The 25,223-nt window shown below is 33.4% G+C and overlaps 1 protein-coding gene across 8 annotated transcripts; it reads right to left on the bottom strand.

Moving 5' to 3' along the window:
* Positions 1–2,374: 2,374 nt before the first annotated feature.
* Positions 2,375–24,056, bottom strand: LOC117783530 (protein GDAP2 homolog). 8 transcript variants are annotated; one of them, XM_034620962.1, is made up of 14 exons: positions 23,874–24,056; positions 23,142–23,366; positions 14,049–14,127; positions 13,717–13,868; positions 13,509–13,651; positions 13,320–13,452; positions 13,136–13,245; positions 12,252–12,518; positions 10,011–10,138; positions 9,840–9,940; positions 3,622–3,775; positions 3,414–3,553; positions 3,150–3,348; positions 2,375–3,084 (listed from the first exon to the last, which is right to left on the bottom strand). In XM_034620962.1, exons 3-14 carry the CDS (start codon positions 14,121–14,123, stop codon positions 3,040–3,042), a joined length of 1,647 nt encoding a protein of 548 aa, XP_034476853.1. In that variant the 5' UTR covers positions 14,124–14,127; positions 23,142–23,366; positions 23,874–24,056; the 3' UTR covers positions 2,375–3,039. The 8 variants fall into 8 exon arrangements, with proteins under 8 accessions (XP_034476853.1, XP_034476855.1, XP_034476856.1 ...); XM_034620964.1 differs by having other exon boundaries at positions 23,916–24,056; XM_034620965.1 differs by having other exon boundaries at positions 24,015–24,032.
* Positions 24,057–25,223: the final 1,167 nt, after the last annotated feature.

The raw sequence follows: 25,223 nt of genomic DNA, 5'->3' as shown, positions 1-25,223 counted from the left end.
AAACCTTTATTAACATGTTAATCTTTTTTCTAATTTAATCTAATTTCTAAATTTTAGTTTTCATCAAATTTATTAATTTTTTATTGAGTTTTTTGCGATTTAAAATTTGCAATTTTTATCCGTGATGGAACTTTAGCAACTGTGGCGACACCTATAGTCTTTGTCTATAAGCATTTGCTACCTAAGCGGCACTGCCAACTTGTTTTAAAATAAGCCAAAGCTGTTAATTTTAAATAGTGTAAATGAAATATTTTATAAGCACTAAATTGTAAGCTTAATTGTAATTAGTACAATAATAAAAGTAAGTTTGTTAATTTTAACGAAAGCGTATGTTCTTTTATTATTAATGTTAATTTACCAATTATATTTGTTACTTCGTACATAAATATTATATACAAAAGGAAAAAGAGGAGATGAATTTTATATTGGAAAACTTAACTAAATGTTCTTTTATGCCATGTGCCATTATCTTTTTTTCATTCGCCTATTTGGTTTTTATTCTTCTTTTAATTTTAATTGTTATTATTTAAGTAAGTACTATATAGAATTTTGGTTTAACAACTATGTATATTATAAGGAATTTTAAAAATACAATATTATGCTAGTAAGGTACAATTAATTTTTATTTAGCAACAAATCACCTTTTATAAAATTCTCTAAAGCAACATTGTGGGGACAACTAAAACTGAAAAAAAATAATTTGTATAGTAAGTTGCCTAATTAATTGTAGTTGGCTTGATAATTAAATCAAAAATATTATCTACAATAATAATGAAAAGAAAACTAAAAACACACACAAATGAATTAACAAATTCTGGAAATATCAGAAAGGAACACTTGGCATAACTGGATTAAGATTTGGTTATAGCTGGTTATAGAAAATGCATATACGTTATGTTGTTCTTGTCTGTAATCTGTAACAACAATATGTACGTATTTATATTAGTCAACTATAGGGTATAGTCGTATGTAAGTATGATTATCTCTGTAATTGTTGTAAAAATAATATTCTGTGGGCTCTGCTTATACTGTCTAGTATTAGTATTAGTCAAATAATTTCTCACTTAATAATTTATATATTTTCTTGTATACTTCAGGGCCTAGTTGGGTAATCTAGTTATGCGTGTGTGGGTGACAAAAATATATATATATTTATATATATTTTATTGTATATGTTCTAAGTATAGGCAATTGAATTGCTATACATTCCAACTATATATATATAATTTGATTAATTGATTTAGCAATACAAAATGTAAAGTTTATTTTTTTTTGGCATAATTTATATGTATTTATGTGTGTATGTTCGCCGATGCGTTTTTTAAGATTTCAAAGTTTTTTTTATTTCTATCAATTAGTAAAGAGCCTAAAAACATTTGCTAATTTCATATTATATTATATCATTTAAATGCTAGCTCTCTTTTTATTTTTTTTTAAATAATTAATTATTTATTTCTACGGTTTAGGTACTAGCCAGGCAGCCGACTTGTGAATGGGCGCAACAATGCAAAAGGCTTACGATATTTGCTGTGGTTCCAAAAAGCGTATGTCTTTTTTATAAATTTGTTTGTATTTTGTTTTTTTTTAAATATTTTTTTTGGTTGCTTTAAATCAATCCCTGAGTGCATTTTTAATCATTTTTTTTTCATTTTAAGATTCTGCTTTTTATTGCTGCTTGATTTGTTTTGGTGTTTGCTTCTTGAAATTGTTAATGGTATATACTTTTCAGCTTATTAGAATTGATTTGGTTGTCCTTTATTGAGTTTTTGTAGAGCGCATGTGCCTTAAATGAAACAATTATTCATTAACTACATTTAGATACGAATTCTTTACAATTTTATATAAAATTTTTTTGTTACCAATTAGTTAAAAATGTGGCGTTTGCTTTAGTTAAGTCGAGAAAAAACGTTTAGTAATTTTGGAATCGTTTTTGAGCGTAAAATGTGCATGGAAGATTAACAAGGGATTAGTGTGAGAGTGTGTGTGTGTGTGTGTGTATTTGGAATAATCCATATTAACATACTTATTTTCATTTTAACATTGAACATTTATTAATCGTAGTCGATTACTCGTTAGGTTGTTTCTTCTTTCCATTATTATTGGTGTTTCAATTGCGGGCCTTACGGTGAGCTCTAATTAATATTAATCAATTATTTAATTAATCAATTAATTTTGTAAGTATGTATCTACAAAAGGTTTGCTTCATATTCTTACTCCTGACTTCCTTTAACAAGTTCAAAATATAATAATTTTTCTTATTGTTTGTGTTTTTTTTTTATTAATCGCAACATATGTCAACACATATGCTCAATATATATTTATTTATTTGGTTTTTAACGTGTATATTTAATATATATATGTATAATTTATTTTATTTTTTTTTTTGTATAATTACAATTGAATTTATAATATGTACGTATCTGTTTTCTGGGGGCATTTGGTTAACAGAGGGAGGGGGATTCAACTGCATACGCTTCTCATCATACCATAATAATACAATTTGAGGGATCATATATGTAAGTACCATCCATAATACAATATTTGAATTTATCAACTTGTCAATGATAACTACAACAATGTTTAATGTTATCAATTAATATTCTCTCTAATCGAAATCTCAATTTGTTCAGCTTGCTAGTAATTTAGCTCGTCAAGATGCCTAAAAAATGCCTAAAGAATTACTAATTTCAAGTTTTAGCAAATTAACAATATGTAGCTTTCAATTAAATTTCATGCACTTCATAAGAATGTTTTACATAATTTTGGGTTTGTTTTTGTTTCCTGTTCTACGCGTGATCAGCTCGCTTTCCATACTATCTATAGACCTACGATACTCATATATAATCCAACAATTCTTGCGTCTTATTAATTGCACGCAAGCAAACAAAAAAGTTACTTAAAATTAACAAAGAAAACATGAGTACACTTTTATAAAATTTATAAAAAATTCCATTATACGTGACTGTATGTGTATATATATCTGTATTTGTATCTGTATAGGGTGGTATCAGCTGTCTAGACAGCTACAATGGCCGCCATCTACGAGGCAGTCGGCACGGGATTAAAATAATGCAGGCCATTGGTCTGAAAGAAAGACAAGAAACCACATACAATATCATATAATGAAAGATTGTGCAGTTTTTACTCACGGCCATATCGTATTCTGTAATATAGGCGGGTATTTCCAGCTGATCCTTTGTGATGGCCGAATACAGATGCTCTACACCGGGCAGAGAATGAACTTTGGCCTTGATGGCAGGCGCCATGAATGTGGTGAACCACCAGGTCATCATTTTAGTCCAGAACGTGGGATGCACAATATAAAAGGCCTTCAGATTCTTCTTGTATCTTTAGATGAAGAAAGAGAATTAATTAATTTAATATTTATATTTATGGATAAAATAATAAATTACTTGTATGGCAAGACACTGTAGACCTCACGCAGCCAATGCAGCGATGGATAATTATTGGTGGATGTGAGGGTATGGAAGTAAGCGATCACATAGTCGCCTTTAACAATAGGATCCAGCAATTTTATCAGATACAACAGCGCCTGTAAAACAGATTTATGCCCAATTAAGTTTAATTTTCAATTTACAATTTACTCATTTTTCTACTTACCTTTTCTAGGTCAACATTCTGTGCTGGAAACCATTTGCCGCAGAACACAATCACAGGTCGACCCAAACGATCCACACCGCTCTGATATAGACATCCAATGCCCGATACTTCATTCAGATCTTCAACTTGTGCCCGCTGCAGTAGACGCTCGTATCTGTAAATAAATGAACGAATAATTCCAATTACAAATATTTCCATAGCCCATTTAAGATGCCCTAACAATTGTTATCCATCTAAATAATGTGCTAATAGCACTGCTAACTAAGTAGATCGATCATGCAAATATACAAAAAATGACCGACAATGAATCTCCCGTAATGGTCAGACTTATTGTTTATTTGCTTGTCAATCAATTCAACAATAATATCTAAAAGAAAAAAATATATATGTGATATACAAAACAAATCAAAAGCTAACTTCAATGAGGAGCATGAGTAACCGTTAAAATTTTGTTGTGTTTGCCTTGCAAACTGTTTAAAATTCTTAGCACATTTATTTGTACTTATTTGTGCGACTGATTATACATATATTATATATTTTGAATGGTGTGCTCAGATTTACGAATTCGCTTTTTGCTTTAATTTTCGTGCTAAAATGAGCGCAAATAATTGTGAAACAAGTTCAAAAGTGATTTACACATTTCAACCTATTAATAATTAATTATTGTATTATTTCAAAACATTGCAATCACTATTTTCTGACACGCTACGTTAAGTGATAACAGAGAAACAGACTGTTAAAGTTATGAGAAGATGCTGTTCACTGTTAATTAATTTGTGCAGCGATAATTAGAAATTGAAACTAATTGAATCATAATCAAGGATCGCAAATTAGAGTAGTAAGTTTAATGTTAATGAAAAATAATCAAATCTGAAAAAATTGAGCTGGATAAATGAAAAAAAATCTTAGATATACTATATATTTATGTAGGGCATAAAATGAGAAAAAATTTTAATTTAAATTCTTTATCATTATTATATAAATACAACCAATTTTTAGTGATTATAAAATAAAATAAATGCACATACCAAAATAGATTAAATATATTATACATATCAGATAAAAAAATGGATTATATTTTTTAAGTTCCTGATAAAAAATAACCAATATTTTATTTTATAATTCAATTTAAAAAAAAAATTGTGTAACGTAATTTTAGCTATAATAATTTTAGATTTATTATTATTTTTGGTAAGAATATTAATCATGGGTTAAGCATTATTTATCTAGTAAATTTTAATGTCTACAGTGATCTCCTTCCTAACTTCATTCTTCTAGCGAATTTTAACAGTTGTAGGCATCATTTATTTAGGTCGCATTTATCCATATGCCAAATGGTGTTAATGAACCAGTTTTTTTTTTTTTTTTCATCTTAAATCTCTGACACACGCTGCATACGGTTATTATATTTATTTATATATTTTGTGTGTGTGTGTTTTTATTTTGTTTAATGCAAAGTGACGCAGTGGCGTCGCAGTCAACGTAACGTAACTGCGGTAGCAGCTGGCTAGCGATAAGAGAATATCCCCACTGATAAGAGAAGCGACAGCATCTGCATCCCCCCAGAAACAGATACAGATAAGACTTGCCACAAAACATAAGATAATTTTAAAGCCAAATGCGACGCATTGTGACGCAGTGTGTAAATATGCGATTAATACGAGCACATTCCATAATCTTGATGAACTTCAATATACCCTTTACACATTAGCAAATATTTATATGCATTAACAATTGCCGTGTGAAATTGTATCTGATCAATTAAAATGCTGTTTAAATTCAGCTACAACTCATGAGCTTTTTGGCACGTGTCTGAATGTACAGTGGAAATCGCTTAAGATGAATTGAATGAAGAAAAAATTATTTTGAAAAACCCCGATCTTTATTTAAAAACTGATTTTCAAATTGTATTATAAATTTTAAGTAAATAAATAATACATTTTATATGATTTCGAGCTTTTCTGTTTTAATTCTCAAGTTAAAAGGCAATATTATGCTCTGGTCATTTTTAACCGGACCTACGTTTTTAATATTTTCTTTTCCTATTAATGTAAAATAAAAACCGCTAATGATGAATTGCCCCAAGGAATATATTGAGATTGCACTGACTTATAAGCGATTTATTTTAGTCAGTTTTTACTGGAATTATGACTTTTATTCATATTTGCATTTCCTATTAATGTAAAATAAAAACCGCTAATGATGAATTGCTCCAAGGAATATATTGAGATTTCACTGACTTATAAGCAATTTGTTTAAGTCAGTTTTTACTCGAATTATGACTGTTATTCATATTTGCTTTTTCTAGTAATGTAAAAGGAATATCATTAGATTATAATTTTTCCATGACTTATTAGCAATTTGTACTCAGGTTGCGAGGCAACATTATGCTTTAGTCAGTTTCTACTGTACATGTGGCTGTTATTCATATTTTTTTTTCCTGCTTAGCCCCTCTGTACAGTGTACACCCGCAAATTGCATGTTATTGCTCAGTTGAATTGACAGCTGGGTGGTTCAGTGGTTCAGTGATTGTGGGTGGTACCTCATTCTCAGGGTCGTAAATGCTTTTAATAATGCATGACTACTGATGAGTTGTCTAAAGGACTTTATCGACATTCTCGAGCATCGGCTATAAATAGACGATAACTAGTTAGACTTATGGCAAATCATTTTGGCAGTGGGTCAAATGACGTCACGCAATTAAAATGAAGAGTAGAAAATAATGAAAATTGAAGCGACGTCATCATATGAATTGAATGGTTTGACTCTTTCAGTTCATTTCTTGAGCTTCTACTGCTGTTTACCTCTCTTCCGGCGTCTCAATGAGCTCATCGGCCGCCATCATGTCCCCGGTGGTCTCCTGCATGGGACTGGAGCCCAAGTCTATGGACGTCATGCCCTCGAGCATTGTCATTGTGTGTGGTTTAATTCAGTTGGGTGGGTTATTTGTTTGTATTTGTTGCCTTCTCCTTTTTTTCTTTTAGTTCAATTATTCTTTTTATTGTTGTTGCTGTTGGCTTTACAAGTTTATCGATTGCCTATTTTCCAATTGCACTTTTCTCAACTGACGCAAATGGCGCAGACGTTTTGCCTTTTTATAAATAGATTTCTCAATATTTTCTTTTAATGTTGTTGTTTTTTTTTAAATATTATTTTTTTGAAATGTGGCAGCTATTTTGGCCAGACTTTTGTGTTGCGTTCGGAAGCCGCTAGAAATGTTTATCTAATATTAACGAAAAAAGTATAAGCGGTTTGCAAATATATATATAGCATATATGCTATATCTGAAGCACAAGTATTGAGTTTATATAAATCTGTTTTGCCAATCTATTCTAAACTTATGACACGAACACACGACCGTTCGCAACGAGCTGCGTTTCTCGACTGACACGACGGATGCTCTGGAATGTTCAGAGCCCCCAAAGACCCCAAAATGCGCCGATGTTTCTCAGCTGCCCAAACGACAGCAATATACGTATGTACACCAAGAGTTTTATAGTCAGGAAGTGCACGCTCTCTCACTCTCACCGGTTCTCACCGGCTCTCTTTTTCTTTCTTTCTCTCCCTCTCTCTTTGTTCGTCTCTCTTGCGTCTGCGCCCTTATTTTTTGCTGTACAATGACATCAACATGAGCACAAGAAATAACAACAATTATAATTGAGGGAGGACAGGAAATTGTCCAAGGACATGACAGCTTTTTACCTGACAGCCGCCAATCGCATAATGCAAATGTCATGTCTCCCCTCGCTCTCTCTCTCTCTCTCTGCGTTCTCCACTTCAAGCTGTCCAAAGAATCAGTTAAATCAGTCAAATTTTGAGTTTTTGTGGCACATTTCGAACAGCGCAACGTGACGTATGCGTTATTTTCTTTGCTTCCATTTCATTTCCTTTCAAGTTACACTGTGTGAACCCGGCTTTAATGCATTGAACCAAACGTCTGTCTTTCGATTACTTACGAGTATATTAAATAAATTTATTAAGATTTAAATGCGATGACACACGATACTTGAACCCGAAAGCAAATGAAGCAAACTCTGTGGTTGCATTCAATGAACTGCAACATTTAAATTCGAATTATGAATTCTGAATGGGGAAAAATAACGGGCTGTAATCATCATTAACCCATAATTAAGTTGACAGCTAAAGTTGACATTGAAAGCGAAGTTAATGCCGAATGACATTCAATTTTTGTACGATTTATATTTGAGCAATTCCCCAATGCACACTTGAGATTGTATTCGATTGGGTTGCGGTGTCATTTATAGACTGAAATGCAAATCAGGATGCAAAAAAGAAGAAAGACCAACTGTGAATACAAACGTAGACGAGGGTTGTCTAATTAGTTGTCAGAAAATCTTTGGTTATTGGAAATTGTTCAAATTATTCTTGTATAAAAGCCTATATTTATTTTTAAGGGCGAATTATTTTTCTTTAAATTTATCAGAGATTTCATAAATTTAAATAAAATTAAGGATTAACACTTAATTTTCTTTCTTTCAGCTTAGGATCAACATATATAGTTACAACATTTTGTCATAGTTTGCATTGAAGCTTTAAAATAATTTTAAAAATTGGCATATCAATTGAAGTGTAGCAAAAACTTCAGAGAAATAAAAACTTCACTTATTATGCTCTTTTCTTAGTTTTAGAATCCAAAACTTGGGGGAATAACAAAAAAGTTTCTCCAAATTTTATTTTTGAGTTCTGAACGTATTATTATATCAATTTTATAAACTTTTTATAATTACAATTTAACACAAATTTTCACGAATTTCCTCAAAAAGCTAAATTAAAGTAATATATTAAAATCTATTAAAATATACCATACCATACCATATATTATGTTAGCAACTGTTTAAACCACCCTCGTAATAATAACTAATAATGTAGCTATTTACTATCTTTGGATTGGCATTCGTATACCAGTTTCTATTCTCAGTTCGTCACAGTCTTATGTATTTTTAGGAAATGACCCTTAAAATGCTAAACGAATATGAATTGGGACATGCAATTGATGACGTAAAGACCTCAGGTCAATGACGTAGTTTCTTAGACCGCAAGAAGGTAAGTAAGGCAGGAGAAGTGGACTTCAATTGCACGAAACGCTTTCGCGTGCCAATGTCCTGTAAAATTTGCATAGGGGAAGGAAAGGAGAGAGGAATAAAGGAATTGTCGGGCAAAGGAGTCATTTGTTAGACGCTTAAGATATTTCCGGCACGCGTCCGCAATATATATGAATATATTTATTTATCAACGAGTATTACGAGTATTACAATTGTGTTTATAAGCCTATCCGACAAATGGACAACTAAGACACTAGAAGGTGTGGGAGTGGAGAGGGAAGGGGAAGGCACAATCCTGTGACAGTTTTATGAACTGCAGTCAGTTATAAGTGACGCAATCGGACACTTGATATGACTGCGACTGTTTACGTGCGTGATGATATCACGGCGTAATGAAAACAGCCAGCAAGCAAACAAACACCCAACAAAAACAATAAAAATATAAAGGTAAGAAGGTAATATATTTCCCATATTTACCAACTGTGGTATTATATTAATTGTAATTCAGTTAATCAATCAATGAACAGCTTTTGGGAAAGCTTAAAGTCCTTTTACACTAATATACGTAAATTGAGCTATAACTGATTATTTATATATCAGAGATAATTCCTTACCGGCTTTTGAGGGAGCTTTAAGCTTAACTTTTGTGATGCACTATATCAATTTCAATGATTAATTCGACCCAAATTGTTAAACCTTTTTAAGAGAGCTTTCAGCTCAATCCTTGAATAGCTTTTGAAGAAGCTATTAGCTCGGTTATGCTATTATATTTTGATCACTTGATCAATCAAAATCAATCACTTATAAGCTTTTGGAGAAGCTTAAAGATTCAGTCCAATACTACAGCAATTCAGTTTATCAATCAGGAATAGTCTTTAAAAGACTGTGGCAAAGCTTAAAGCTCTCATTCTAAAGCGATTCGATTTATCAATCAGAGTCAATGCTATAAAAACATTTGGAGAGCTTTAAGCTCAGCTATACCTTATAGTTTTAGAGAAGCTTTAAGCTCGGCTGTATGATCAATGAAAGTTGAGCATCTAAAAGCTTTAGTGAGCTTTAAGCTAAGCTTTACTATCATACACTCAAGTATGCTGAATAAGGGTCAACTGATTAATAGCTGTGGGGAATAAGCTTAAAGCTCTGTTAAGCTCTTACCTCTCTTGATGCTCCATTCCCTCAATGCCCTCGGCAACGACGCTCTCATAGACTCCAGTTCTGGGCCGATCGCTCAACAGATGCTGCCTATCCAGATCGAGCTGTGTATATAGAAAAAAAGAGATCAGATCAGGCTTATATTGAGTTGTTGTTGTTCTGTCTCTCTCTTACCTGTAGCTGTGCCTGCAGTCCGCTGCTGTAGGAATTGAGGCTGAGGCCATTCATATCCCTGGTGCCATATTCCAGATCCGAACTATTGCCCTCCATATCGTGTGGACTAACGTCTGAATCGTCGTCAGCTGAGGGAGGGAGAGAGAGATGGAAGAGAATAAGAAAAAGAGAGAGCTATAGTTATGATTGCATAGAATATTTATATTTATTATGTTATTATGGATCAACTATAGACATTTTGCAAATATTTCCACACTTATTGCTTTAAATTAAATTTTTATAGTTAATATAATTTGTTTTAAGTATTACTTTAATTCATATTTTCTAATTTAGCTTTAAATTTAATTGATTTTTTATCGAAATAAATTCTGATATGTCAATGCATTTACATGAGAATTCAAATGAGTTGTTTATCATTTTTGTTTTTATTTTGCTGTTGTTGTTGTTGTTGTGGTATTATCAACTCGTGGTCTCAGCCTCAATGCTTTGATCAGAGTCACAAATATTTTTGTGCTCTTATCCCAACTTCAGTGCTGCGAAATTTGTTATGAACTGAAAGCGACGCCGACGTCGTTCGCTTTTGGCCGCTGCTTTTGTCAACTGCAGCGACGACGGCGACGTCGACGGCGACGACAGCTGCGACGTGAGAGCAGAAGGCGAAGTGACGCCCCCAGCAAAAACAACAACAACAGCTCAGGGAACAGAGCAAGAGGGGAAGTTGAAAGATGAAACGATAAGCGAGTTGCGTTTGTTTTCAAACGTTGACATGATTTAAGCGAGCCAAGAAGAAACTTTGCCAAGAATCAGCTAAAAACATGGCTGACATTCATCTTAACTGACTGTCACGATAAGCCAAACAGTTAATTTAAATGTTTACCTATGACTTTTTTGATTAACTTGCGTAATTGCCCCCAAACAGAAGCTCCTGGTCAAGTAAGAATATCATCAGCAATACTTAAGTAATCTTAATCATAACAAATAATTATCAGTACTTTGATAAAACCAGGGAATCAACCCGAAACAAATATCGGTTGAAATTTCGAAAAACACAAGCGAGACACGCTGCATAAGTTTGAAAACAAAATGAATTTAGGGGCCAAACTACGATCAAAATGACATTCCGCTTGAAAATTGGTTAAGTTTTGACAAAGTTAAGAAAGTTCAAATTTTTTTTGAAAAAATGTAGGGGTTGGTAAGGAAAATTGAATAATAAATGGCTGATGGTCCAAAAATTTGAAATTTTCTAAGTGAACTAAATTTAAATGCAGCATAAATTTGGAGTCCAAATGACGATCAAAATGACATTGCGCATAAAAAAGTTACGAAGGGTTAAAGTTTAACTGACTTTGCATCTTGCAGCTTTAAAAGTCAGAATTTTTGTTCAATTTTGATTCACTAATCTTATTTATTTTTATAAATTGTCGAGTTACCAATTCCATGGCAGACGATATTTAAAATTTCCCAACTATCTAAAAATGGCATTCAATTAATTCCTCAAGAAATTTCCCTTTGTCTTTTTCTGACGGCCGAAAAGTATGCAACAATTTTTAGCAAGCGACAATGACGTCAGCAGCTATTTTTCGGATGTTTTGCAAGCAGAAGCAGCTATTTTTTCTCTAAAAAGTTGGCACCACTGACGTCAGCAGAGGAAACTACCCAAATTATTCACATCAGTTTATTATTGTTATTTAAAGCAATTAAATGCCACTATTCACAGTACAAAATAACAATGATTGTAATGAATATATTTACGTGGAGTACTTTACAAAATATTCACTTACAAAATGTGCGTAGAAATTGAGTTAAATTCGCAAACTTGGGAGAAGCTTGAATTAAAACACAATAATTGTTAAATCAATTGTAAAATTAATAACAAAACGATAGAAAATGCTGCCAATTAATACAATTGCCGTTCTGTAACTACACGAAAGCGTCTTTAAAACGTAACTGAAACCATAGAAATGAGTGTGGAGGCAATTTGACGAACTTGGATTCACAATCGGATACCGTTCGGGACTCGTAACAACGCACAAGTGTGTGTGTGTGTGTGTGTGTGTGTGTGTGTGTGTAATCTTATCAACATTGACATTATCGGCAGCTGTTGAGGGACTAAACAAAAATTACAAAAAACTCAAGGAACATTTCTGCAAACTGTATAATGTCAACGATGAGCTGATTAGCTGATAAACGATAGCTGATAACTCAAGTGCGATAACAACAGACGTCATCGATAGCACTTACTCTGACGGTGACGCATGTGCACACTGTGACTGTGACTGTGCTGTGGATTGCGTATGATGCGTATCTGACGATCAGGATCCGGATGCTGAGGCTCTCCCAGCTCACCGCCCGTATCCTTGGGCAATTGCCACAGTGCACTGCGCTCCTCCAGCTGATCGCGGGGAAAATAAAGCGGTGCAAGGACTTCATAAGTTCCACGCTCGCTGCTATTCACGCACAGTATCACAACCTGCTGTGTAAACTTGTCCAGATAACGACGAATGGTGCCTGGAAGAAAAAGATTACCATGAATAAGAATGCAAATCTACTGATATGTAATAAGTGATAGTACATATATAATTTCAAGTTTAGTTGTTTAAAAATAAAACTATCTGTAATTTCTACAATTTTGTAATCATAGATTACATTCAGTTTTTTCAGATTAACAAAGAGTAAAGAAAAAAATAAACCTGGATTTTATTGATTGGCAAACTGTTATTTTCAGTTGTGTAATACTTAATTATACAACTGGTATATTGTTTAATATTTATCAAAATTAAAAAAATAAATGGATTCTACAGTTTTAAAAAAAAACTATTAAAGTTTCTAGTGATATAATTTATGGTTTATCACTTAAAATAGACAACAAATGTTAAATTTGCTTTAGTATTGCATTATAGAATATAATCTGCACTAATTGTTATACTATAGTAAAGATAGTACATTATTGAAGAAAAAAATGAAATGAGAGATAAAATGAGTCTTCTGGAGTAATATATTAAAAATAGAAATCTACTTGATAAGAAATGATTATTTAACTACTCATGCCCTATACTAAATGCACTATCAAACAGATGAGTAAATACTCGTAAGCAAGTTGTAGGATCGGTGAATTCACTACTCACGCAGGGCAATGTGCGCAGCGACGTCTGCTGGAAAGGATTTCTGATTGCTACTAACATTGCACACGGCAATTGTGCGAAGATTGAGCTCCTTGGCCTTGCAAAGCACGTTTCTGTCAAGGAATGGAAAGAAACAAATCAAGAATTTTAAAGACTATATGTAAAGGAGGCCTTCAGTCAGACGTACCTGTAGCAACAGTGTAGTGCATTCTCGGCGGCCGTCTTGAGCTTCTCCTTGTAGGCGGGTGCAACAGTGTGCAGAACATACTTGGCTGGTAGATTGTAACCACGCGTCACACGCACATCTCCAATGCGGCATTCTAAAAGATTGTGAAAGGTTAAAGAATTATATAAATAATCGGGAAAAATATCTTACCCTTCACAGTTGTGCTGAGTTCCTCTTTGAGCTGATTGCCCGCAACGGCGATAATGCGCTCCGATATGATATTGCTTTCAGTCAGGGTCTCATCGCTGCTATTCGTGATGGCGTCCACATCCAATGTGGTCATGTCGCCATCCCTGAAAACGAAATTACCACAATTAATTGGATAACTAGCTGATGATTAGTGTCAAATGAAATTTACCAAATCACTAGACGATTGTTGACATCTTTGGATAATGGAAAGGGACTACAATTATGTCTCGGTCCGCCAAGTGTGGAATAATCTGTTATGGGCAGCCGTGTATCCGTCTTTTGTGAGCCACCCCAGGTGGCCAAGTTGTCCAATTTCACAATCTAAAACAAAAGATCAGAGTCAAATTAGAAGTGAGTTAAAGGTAGGCATCTTAACTATTAAAATTAAAGTAATAATTTCACTTTTATTAAAAAAAAATAAAAATTATTATTTCATAATCTTATTAATAAAAAATTATGATATTTGTTATCATAACTGTTCATTGCGATTAAGATACTTACACATGAGTTGGAACTGGAACTGGAGCTGGAGTCGAACGCTTTAAAGTCCACATTTGAGTTCGTGTCGAGACGCATTGCGCTGTAAGATAATTGAAATAAATATAAACAAATTTGTTTATTTTACTGTCTTTATCACATAAAGAAATTTCACATTCACAAGTTTTTTATCTTGATTTGAATCACAGCTCAAACATTTAGGTCAAAGTTGCATTTCCTGTCATTCCAAAAATTTCTCGTCTCAGCATTTGTAGGCCAATTGAGGCCAAGTCAACTGCCTGCTAACCAAGTCAGCTGTCACCACTTCAAACTGGTCCAAACCGAAACAAAGTATGCCAGAAATGTGCTCTTATCTCAACTCAACCAGACTGTGCTCTGACTCAGGCACAATAATCCACACACACACACACACTAATCACTGGAAAGTTTAAAAAGGGGGAACGTCAACGAACTGCTTTTATTCTAGACCTGTTTTTGTCCCACTCTAGACGATCCATCGAAATGCAAAAATCAAATATTTACATAGCTCTAACTTGGGTCAGAAACAACCGTCAAAAGTCGCTGCCTTATTTGCAAGTAAACACTAAAAAAAATGACGGAATAAAACGGGGGAAAAAATCAGTTATCTATGGGTTGATGAAGTATAGATACTCTAGCTGAAGTGGATAGATTATATTCTTTATTGATAGCAAAGTCAGAGAAGTTTCAAGTAGTAAAAAATACAGATTTAAAGATAAAATATTTGAAAATAGATTGAGAACATGTAACTTCAAAATTTATAGTCAATCTTCAAAAATGAATTTGGTTAAGATCAAATATAATAAATATATTTAGATAAATTTCATATTATTTTGTATTTCAATACTTATAATAAATGTCAGCTTAATTTAGAAAAAGTATAAAAATATTAATACTATTATATTCTTAATTTAGACTCCTTAAAAAATTAGGATTTTTAATTTTACAATTTATTTTTAATTTAGACAATCGAAAAAAAATTGAGAAAATATAATTCTTCGTTTGAATAAAAAATAACCAAACTTCGCACCATCGAGCTGAACCTTCTCAAAACTTGTTTGGGGTTTTGTTGTATTTATTTCTATATATATTACTATCCTTGACATAATATATGTACATTGATAAATGTTTGACAATTTAGTTATACCCGCTGTGAGGGTATATGGAATCTTTTTTTCTGGCGGAAACAATGAAGAATATCTCAGTTTTTATTCATATTCATAGCACGAGTGTTGCATGGAAGCTCAGCTCACCTTTCAGCTTCTATTTGTGGCATGTGCGTCACGAGTTGAACGGCAGGTGAAAACAAAGGAGCCTTCTTTTTTCGTTTTTGTTGGCTGCTGCAAAAAACTGCAGCTGCCTAATTGGCATAGCGATAGGCAGCAGCTGAACTTTGCCCTTTGCACAGGTTGCAAGTAACAGGCAGTTGCAACAACGCTGCAAGTGTCTATATACATAAGGTTGCAACACTGGCCTAAATTGATTTCAGTAATCTGGCTCAAGGTGCCACATTCAAGTGCCAGAAGATAACAAAAGCGCAGCCACAATTGAAAAACTTTTCACAGGTGTGAGTGTGAGTGTGAGTACACTCAAAGTATTCATACACTTTCCTCTTCGTTATGTAAGAGTATATAAGTTATCGAATTTATTAAATGTTTGCATTTAAATATCACAATAACAACAGGTGTGAATAGGTGTTGCAGAATTTTCGACTTATACATACCCTGTTTTGAAGAGCATGTCAATATTTTGTCTTTGATTGTTTTTATTTTATTATTTTATTATCGAGTATGAGTCTTAAATTAATTAACACAAGTAAAAATAAAATACAATAATAAAATGAATTTAAGTGAAAATAGAAACAAAGATCGAACAAAACAATACTCCGACTGAGCATGGTGAAGATACTCGGTATCTATAAGTTTTTACACTTCTGTGTATATATACACTTAATACAACCGGATGTCTCCATTATTGCTATCTCAACAATAAATTATTATAGGCAACAAATTTGCATATTTATTACAGTCTCATTATTTTCCTGCTACTTTTATAATTGAATTTAATAAATTTACTTATTTATGGAAATGAAACTTCACGTTCTTTAGATTTAAATATATTTAAATATATTAAATATGGATTCTAACTTTTCTTGGGTATTTTTTTGTAGTTAATAAAAAAAAATATAAATTATCTACGTAACAGAGAACTGCAACGGGTATGTTCGAGTATGATTGAGCACCAGAGCGACAAGTTCGATCAAATCAACTCAGAGACTCGGTAGCAACGGGTTCGATCGAGTCACGGGTCTATTTGTTTACGATCGAGTCGCGGGTATGATTTTTTTTTGCTTTCGAACAATTCGGGTCGAGTAGCGTTCGAGTCATACGATCTGATTTGATTGTGATTGTTTGTGAGCGTTCGTTTCGATCCGATCACGTTCGAGTAGCAATGATCGAAATGATTTTTGAGCGTTTGTGAGCGTTCGTTTCGATCGAGTCACGAGTCATGATCGAACTTGCTGACTGATTTGATTTGATTGTGATTGTTCGAGTACGATCGAAAACGACACTGTTGATTTTGTATTTTTCTCCTGCTTCTTCTTCTAAGTAAATGTGCGCATATATGTACATACATTTATATATATGTAATTATATTATATTTATGTAAATGCATATTTATATGAACGCAATTATGTACACTCATTTTATTAAAACTATTATTTATAATTTATTTATTATTTATTTAGTTTTAAATATTTTTTTATTTATTTAATGTCAACTTAGAATAGTTCATAAAATATAAAATAAAATGATGAAAAATGTCTGTTAAAAATTTAAATTTTAAATTAAAAGTAAAATGAAAAAATTAAATTAATTAATATTATAAAAGTATAATTTATTTTAAATAATTTAAAGTTTGATAGTTTTTCCAGTCTTTAAAAAAATTAAAATAGTATTATTTTATTATGGGCATGTAATTGCGTATGTATGTATACGCATATGTATGTACGAATGTATACGCAGCCCGTAATAAATTTTACAATAAACGTCTTAAGCATAAATACTATTGCATTTATATACATATTTACGCGCATAAATACATATCATTGCAAGCGCAAACGCTGCCACGTGCGCGCTCTGCCTCGCACATTTTCTGAACGAGTCAACTCGAGTATGACTCGATGATTGATCCGATCGTTTGAACAAAACGGGTATGAATCAAATCAAATCAACCAGCAAGTTCGATCGTGACTCGTGACTCGATCGAAACGAACGCTCACAAACGATCAGCATGATTGCGGACGATTTGATTCGAGCTGACCGTTCGAATCAAACGCTCAGTTCGAACGATCCGCTCCGATCGCTTGAACAAAGTGAAAAAATCACAACGAGTACGAGTCAATGTTCGAGTCTGATCGAACATCTCTTACCCGTTGCAGTTCTCTGGTATGAATCAAATCAAATCAACCCGCAAGTTCGATCATGACTCGTGACTCGATCGAAACGAACGCTCACAAACGTCAGCATGATTGCGGACGATTTGATTCGAGCTGACCGTTCGAATCAAACGCTTGGATTCGAACGATCCGCTCCGTCGCTTGAACAAAGTGAAAAAATCACAACAGTACGAGTCAATGTTCGGAGTCTGATCGAACATCTCTTACCCGTTGCATTCTCTGGTATGAATCAAATCAAATCAACCAGCAGGATTTCGATCATGACTCGTGACTCGTCGAAACGAACGCTCACAAACGATCAGCATGATTGCGGACGATTTGATTCGAGCTGACCGTTCGAATCAAACGCTCAGTTCGAACGATCCGCCCGATCGCTTGAACAAAGTGAAAAATCACAACGAGTACGAGTCACAATGTTCGAGTCACAGTCGAACATCTCTTAACCGTTGCAGTTCTCTGGTATGAATCAAATCAAATCAACCAGCAAGTTCGATCATGACTCGTGACTCGATCGAAACGAACGCTCACAAACGTCAGCATGATTGCGGACGATTTGATTCGAGCTGACCGTTCGAATCAAACGCTCAATTCCGAACGATCGCTCTCCGATCGCTTGAGCAAAGTGAAAAAATCACAACGAGTACGAGTCAATGTTCGAGTCTGATCGAACATCTCTTACCCGTTGCAGTTCTCTGGTATGAATCAAATCAAATCAACCAGCAAGTTCGATCATGACTCGTGACTCGATCGAAACGAACGCTCACAAACGATCAGCATGATTGCGGACGATTTGATTCGAGCTGACCGTTCGAATCAAACGCTCAGTTCGAACGATCCGCTCCGATCGCTTGAACAAAGTGAAAAAATCACAACGAGTACGAGTCAATGTTCGAGTCTGATCGAACATCTCTTACCCGTTGCAGTTCTCTGCTACGTTAATGTATTTTATTTAAAAGGCTTTACGTATGCTTAAACATATTTGTTGATCTTTTATTTCCTAAAGCTTCGTTACCAGCTGGAATATTTGCATTCTCTGACAGAGAAGAGTTGAAGACTTCCATCACTGTCGGACGTGAATACACACCTATTTGTCAGTCACTGTTCTTTAACTTAATGTCAAGATTTACTTCTGTTCAGTTAGTTGAGTGAGTTTTTGGACAATTTGAGAAGCTGGCCATAAATGATGTGCGTTAAAAATAAGGTTATAAAGGCGTCGAGTGCAACTTGATGCTGACCAACAAATCGCCTTTTAACACTTGTATCTGTGGCTAATAAAGTTGCTGACGGTGTTGCCAATTTAGCATGCACCTAGCATATTTTGAAAATGCTTAAACATGTTTTTGAATTAAGGAACATTTTTTTATTTAACATAAATATTATTATAGATCATCAACAAAAGTTGTTGTTATAGTTTAATACGTTTTCTACATTTTTTCTACATTTAATTATTTCTTTAAATTTTTATTTTATATTCATCTTTTTCAAGTCTTCATTTATTTGTTTAAAAACTATTTTTAAAAATTATATTCCTTTTGAATGCTTTTCAATTCTAGTTACTCAGTCACGATGTCCATAAATCATATATAGCAATGCTATATTGTATGCAATTTTATTACGTGATTTATTTGTGTAGTTTGCTTTGATGTCACAGCACACCCTGTATACAAGTCAAGCAGGTCTGTCCGGCCACAACAATTGACAAATCTCAACAAATGAGGAAGACAGAGAGAAAGAGAGAGAGAGAGAAAGATAGAGCAAGAAAGAGAGAGAGAGAGAGAATGGTTATTCTCTATGGACAAAGCTGAAGCTGTTAATGAGCCACAAATTGCGCTCTTGGCTAGATGAGTAACTAGTTTCCAAAGCAGACTCGCTGTATGTATGTGTGTGTGTATTGTGTTGACTTTTGAGTAAATTACGTCTCAACTTGGCTCGGAGACATTTAATTGCCTGACACTGGCCTTAGTTGCACACGCCTGAAAACAACAAACGCAAATATATGCCGTAAACAAAAAAGAAACTTGAACGTACTTTTTACTACTAAGTTCTATACGGGCATGTGGGTGTGCGTGTGTGAGTGTGTGTGCTTTGGAATGTGCGTCAGACGATCACATCATCGTTTAGTTAGCCAAAAAAAAAAGAAGATAATTAACTGTGCTGTCTGAGATTTTGTTGTACTGCAGCCCCAATTGCAACCAAACAGACATTACGTATACGCAGTGTGGCAACCGTTATTACTGTCAAATGCATTAAATATGAGCTATCGAGTAGTAAATGCCACTGCACACACCTCGCTCTCCCCTCTCTCCCCTTCAAGTCGCCCCCAACTATATGGAATTTAACAGACTTGAGCTTAAGCTTCGAGCAATAAACCCAGCAACAACATTGACTGACATTCAATAGGGGAACTCGTTGTTTTTGGTGTTGTTGACGTTGACGTGTTTCAGTCAATTATAGTATTACTTGTACTGAACGAACTGCATGCCATGTTTTGACTTGTAATTTTCTACAACTGCTCAAGACAGGCGACTTTTAATACGAATACGAATTATACAGTTTTTCTCATACGATTAATGCTTATAGCAATCGCATAAATGATAATTGTACGAGAATAATTGATTTGTAAATATACTTAAAAGTTTCCTAATTGTATAAACAAAACACAAAGTAATCCTACTATGACATAAATGTTAAGGGTTTAAACAGAAACATTTAGGAAACTGCTTTTATTTTAAAATTAATTGAACTGCTTATACCTTAACTGAAATCATTTAATATAATATTATGATATATCACAAACTTGAATTATTTGGGCTTATATTTCAAATTATACATTTTATGTTTATAAATAAATTTTTAAATAAATATTTTGGTTTTTTCTTAAATTTCACTTGCCGCAACTCAACCAAAGATACTTTCTAAGCATTATAAAATAGTGAAATGTCTGTTCATTGATTTTTGTTGCCTACAGAGTAAGCGCGGTGCCGATCACACTCTGCTTTTCTTTGGCTGTTTCTTTTGGAGTTCAGCCAACTCTTACGTGTGCTTGCTGGAAGACGACGACTCCTGGTTGTCGCGTTTGTTTACGCTACACGCTCAATCCGCCAAACTGTTGCATAATCAATGCGAAATTTCTCGCCCACTTGCCAAGGGGCTGCCAAGGACTTACAAACCTGCCAACCTGACTGCCTAACAGCCTGACTGCCATGTCGTGGTCCCTGTTTCACTTTATCGTGTGCCACATACACATGCTATATTCTATATATTTATGTATGTATGATTGTAAAGGTATATACTGCCTTAATATGCTTGTATGTGGTAAATGCGCTTGGCACGATACAAGCAATGACATTACGTATACGTAATATTGGCATTTTCTGGCATTGTCCTTAGCTTTTTGATCTCTTGGCCGAAACGAAGTAACGAAAGAAATGACAATGCCAACTTTTTTTTTTTCAGTTCAGTACCAGTCAGCGAGAGTTCGATTTGTGTATCTTTAAGTACGATATTCGACGCTTAATGCCAACGTCAACCATATTATTTCTTTGTTGTTATTATTCTTATTATTATTGTTGTTGATTTTGTTGTTTTGCTTTTCTGTTTATATTTATTTTGAATGCGTCATTCGTCGCGCTTTGTGGGCTCGGTCTCCGGGTCTTTGAACACCCAGTCAAAAACAATCTGAGAATTACGTGTATCCCGAATTGTTTTTAGAAAATAGCCAGGTTTTGTAATCATACTTAATGTCACTTTGTGGGACAAAAAAATAAACAATTTAAATTACTGCAATTTGTGGGCATTTAATCACTGGCGAGTTAGACAAATTACACTTATATTGGCATTTACATAATATATTAGGCAAACGTCTATAGAACTCATTTACACTATACTTTATATATGTGCATATATATATATATATATATATATATATATATATATATATCGTTTAAATATTTATCTGCACATTTGCATAAGCAAATAATTGATAGAAAACTATTTGCTTTAGTGCCAGCTCCACATTTTTTTTAATAATAAACATTGTGGCAATATATTTCATTGAGCGTGCACAGTGGGCATAACAAAGCAATAGACTTAATAATAATATTTATATTACCATATGCAGTAAGCCAAGTAATTGTTTTTACAGTTTATACTTTTCGGAACAACAACATTGCTTTACCTTTTTTCTTTTTGAATTTTTAGCATTACTATTTATTGAAATTATCTACAATTCTTAGAACAGACTCAAAAACTGAATATTAATTTTAAAAAATGAAAAGTATATATTAAACTTATTTACCGTGTCAAAACAATTGCTTGTTTTGATTCATAACTTTATGTATATAATAAATAGACACCAGGTAAAGTAATTGTTTAAATTTAAACTAATATTTAATTATTCTAAGAACACGTTAAAAAGAGAAATAATAAGTTCCATTGGGTATAAATATTTTTAAAAAATTTTAAAAAATAAGAAATATGTGTATAATTTTCTATGTCAACAAAATTACTTGATTAACTGTATGCAAATAAAAGTTAATGTTATTTAATTATATAAATTAACAAATGGATAAAGCTAATGAAGTTATTATCGGATATTTGTCTATCTGCAGCTGCTTCTGTAAAAGGGGTGTCAATATTAATACTATTTGATCGAAAAGTTAATACTATATCTATATGCACATCAGGTTAAAAGCATTTGCTTACCAAATTGCAAGAGTCCCTTCAAGCGGGAAATTAGATACACACATGTTAATAATGTGTGAGTACAATGCACATGTGTAAACAGAACACAAGTCTAAAAGGGGAAGGCGAAAGGGGGAGTGAGATAAGGGGAACAGTTAAAGCTTGTCTCATTCTGACAGTTAATCAGTCCCTTGGTGGAAGTTGCCTTCGCACGTATATCTATGTGTGTGTGTGTGTGTGTGTGTGTATCTATGAGTGTTGTGCACTTTGCTGTTTTGCCCTGAACACATGCACCTGGGCATTTACAAATGAATACGTTATGACGGCATGCAGTTGTTGGTATTGCCTTGGTTTGCCATTTTGGCTTATAGTACCGCCTCCACCAACAAAAACGTCAAAAGTTGATTTTAATACTATAGCAACAACTTGTATAGGAATTTATTTATTAATTGCATAAACTTGCAACACAAACAGTGGATCTCAGCTTATATGAACCCCTAAGAATAATAAATTTTTATTTAAATTAAATTTAAATTAGGTAAAAGAATGTATTTTTTTTGTAGGTATTGAATATGCTTACAAGAGAACCAAATTTGACAATTATTTATATTTATATCTTCTTCATATTCTAGAGACTTTTTTTTATATTAAATTTTAATCAATTGTTCAATTGACCAACAGGACATTTAATGCAAAGCCTTTAAATAAGTATTAATAAAAAATTATCAACCTAAAACCAAGAAAACATGAACAATTTTAAGGAAAACATTTTATAATGAAGCTTTGTGATAAAATATAAATATAATAAAATATATATGGCGTGCCAAATAAGCTGTGAACCACTGTACAGTATGTATATTTTGAAGTATAAATTTCGAATGCATTTGCGACACCCACAACCTCAATTCTCTTACTCAATTATGGCTTCCACTTACAGTTAGTTTTGTTATTTTTTCGTCGCTCTCTTTCCGATCCGATGCTGCTAAGCTGCTGCTGCTGCGGCTGCAGAAACGTTGCACAAGCTCTGAAGGTTACTCTTTATATTGATACGTTACAAACACAGATATGTATGTATGTGTGTCTCTTCGTAATGTGTGTGTGTCTGTGTGTGTGCTGGTTACTCTCACAGCTTAAGTAAAGAACGCGCTTTGGCTATTTGCCTATTGAGTCAAACAAAAAAATATATAATGTTGGTATTGTATAACTGGAATTAAAGCACAACTGGTTGATGGGTTTTGTTGTTTTAGTTGGCAATTAGTATTTTGAATTGAAACTAAAAATAACATTTATTTATAAAGTTTATTTTTTATAGCATTTCAATTTCCACGCACGACTTTAGTGACTTTTATTTTTTTGAAATGAAAACACCAAAGAAAAGCCAGGCAACATAAAAAATTCACGCACCTACACACGCACACACTCACATACATACACACACAGATACGTAGTGGGTGGTTGGGGGCAAAGGGGAGTAAAAAGAAAATGCGGTAGTCGGTTGTGTGGCAGGTAACTCTCGTCCGTGTGTATGTATGTGTGTGTGTGTGTGTTGGTATTGCTGGAAATAAAAACTTGAATGCTTCTTTTTTTTGTTGCCTTTTTTACGCACTTTTCTCAATGAATCAAACTTGTATTATAATTTAAACACTTGTTTTTTCTTTATGTCTCACTTTGTTTTATGGTTATTTTCCGCTTAATTGTTTTAACTTTACTTTGTGCACTTTTCAGAATTTTTGTGTTGCTGTGTGTTTTTGTGTTTTGTGTGTGTGTTGCAAGTTAACTGGCTCTGCAAGCTCGTCGCTTCTGCCCACCGCTCGTCACGAATCCACGTTCGACACTAAAAGCTCCAGTTTTTTTTTTGAGAGCTTAGACGTTTTTGGAGCTAGCGGTGGCGTTGTAGACAGTATTCAATGTTGCCAACTTAGCTATTTAATTGCTAGTTCTGGCTATTTTCAGAGTTCGTTTGCTAGAAAAATTTCAAAATTGCTATTAGCTGGAAGTCTGGCTAATTTAAATATATTTTTAGCTAAGTTTTGCTATTAATATTTTTGGTGCTAAAGTGACCACAATAACAAATTTTGAAATTTTAAAGCCAGAATCAGCTATTGTTCCCCTAAAAACTTGGCAGCACTGAGTAGAAGCACTGTTTTGGCCCAAAGGCTGCCACCCTGCAAAATTTTCCGATCTGGAAGCGTGTACCATTTTAATCAATTTGAAAACAGTTGGAACTAAGAAAATTCCACCATTTTTTTTTTAATTTTTCCCAATATTGAAGATAGAATTTTTTAAAAATTTTATTAGAATTTTGTCGACTTTTTTTTGAATATATTTCTTAGAATTAAATTTGTAACTTCTCTCCCCTTGGGGTGACGAACTCAAACTTTCATTAAAATGATTTCCTTAATTTGATCTAATTTCGAATTTTAAATTCTCATAAAGTTATTAATTTATTGCAATAATAATTGCATTTTGAATTTGCATTAAGCTAATTTTACATTTACCAGTGTTTACATTTAATACTGATTCAGTATTTATTAATTACCAGATGTTCTGGTATGAAGCAGATTAATATGGCTGGCTGAGCTGTGACAAAAGCTAACAGCTATGCTGCGCGTATTGAAGTGAAAGCTTTTTGCTGCGCGCCAAATTTGAATTGTATTTTGAATATAAGAATAAACAATTTAAAGTAAATAATGCATGTTTTGATTTTACTAAGCCATTTAATTAATCTATTAGTCAAATAGCTGCTGCCAAAAATATCTATGAACACGTATCTATTGTGTAGCCTGTTTTGAGCTGCGACAGCTTAATCAAAATGCAAAAATCATAAATCAAGCTCGCGGCAACAGAATATTTGTCATATTTTATATTTAAGCGTAACTTATCAACAACAGCCGGGTTCAAACACATACTTATGACACGGACTGTGGCCGCTGTTGCTGCTCAAATATTATACAATAAAGGAAAAAGAAAAATTTTCGAATTAAATGTTGTGCTGAGAGTGAAACCAACTGTGCAAC

The sequence above is a fragment of the Drosophila innubila genome, assembly GCF_004354385.1.
Source record: "Drosophila innubila isolate TH190305 chromosome 2R unlocalized genomic scaffold, UK_Dinn_1.0 1_C_2R, whole genome shotgun sequence".
NCBI lineage: Eukaryota > Metazoa > Arthropoda > Insecta > Diptera > Drosophilidae > Drosophila > Drosophila innubila.
Note: the sequence above shows the minus strand (reverse complement) of the source record. Positions and strands in the feature narration are given on the sequence as shown.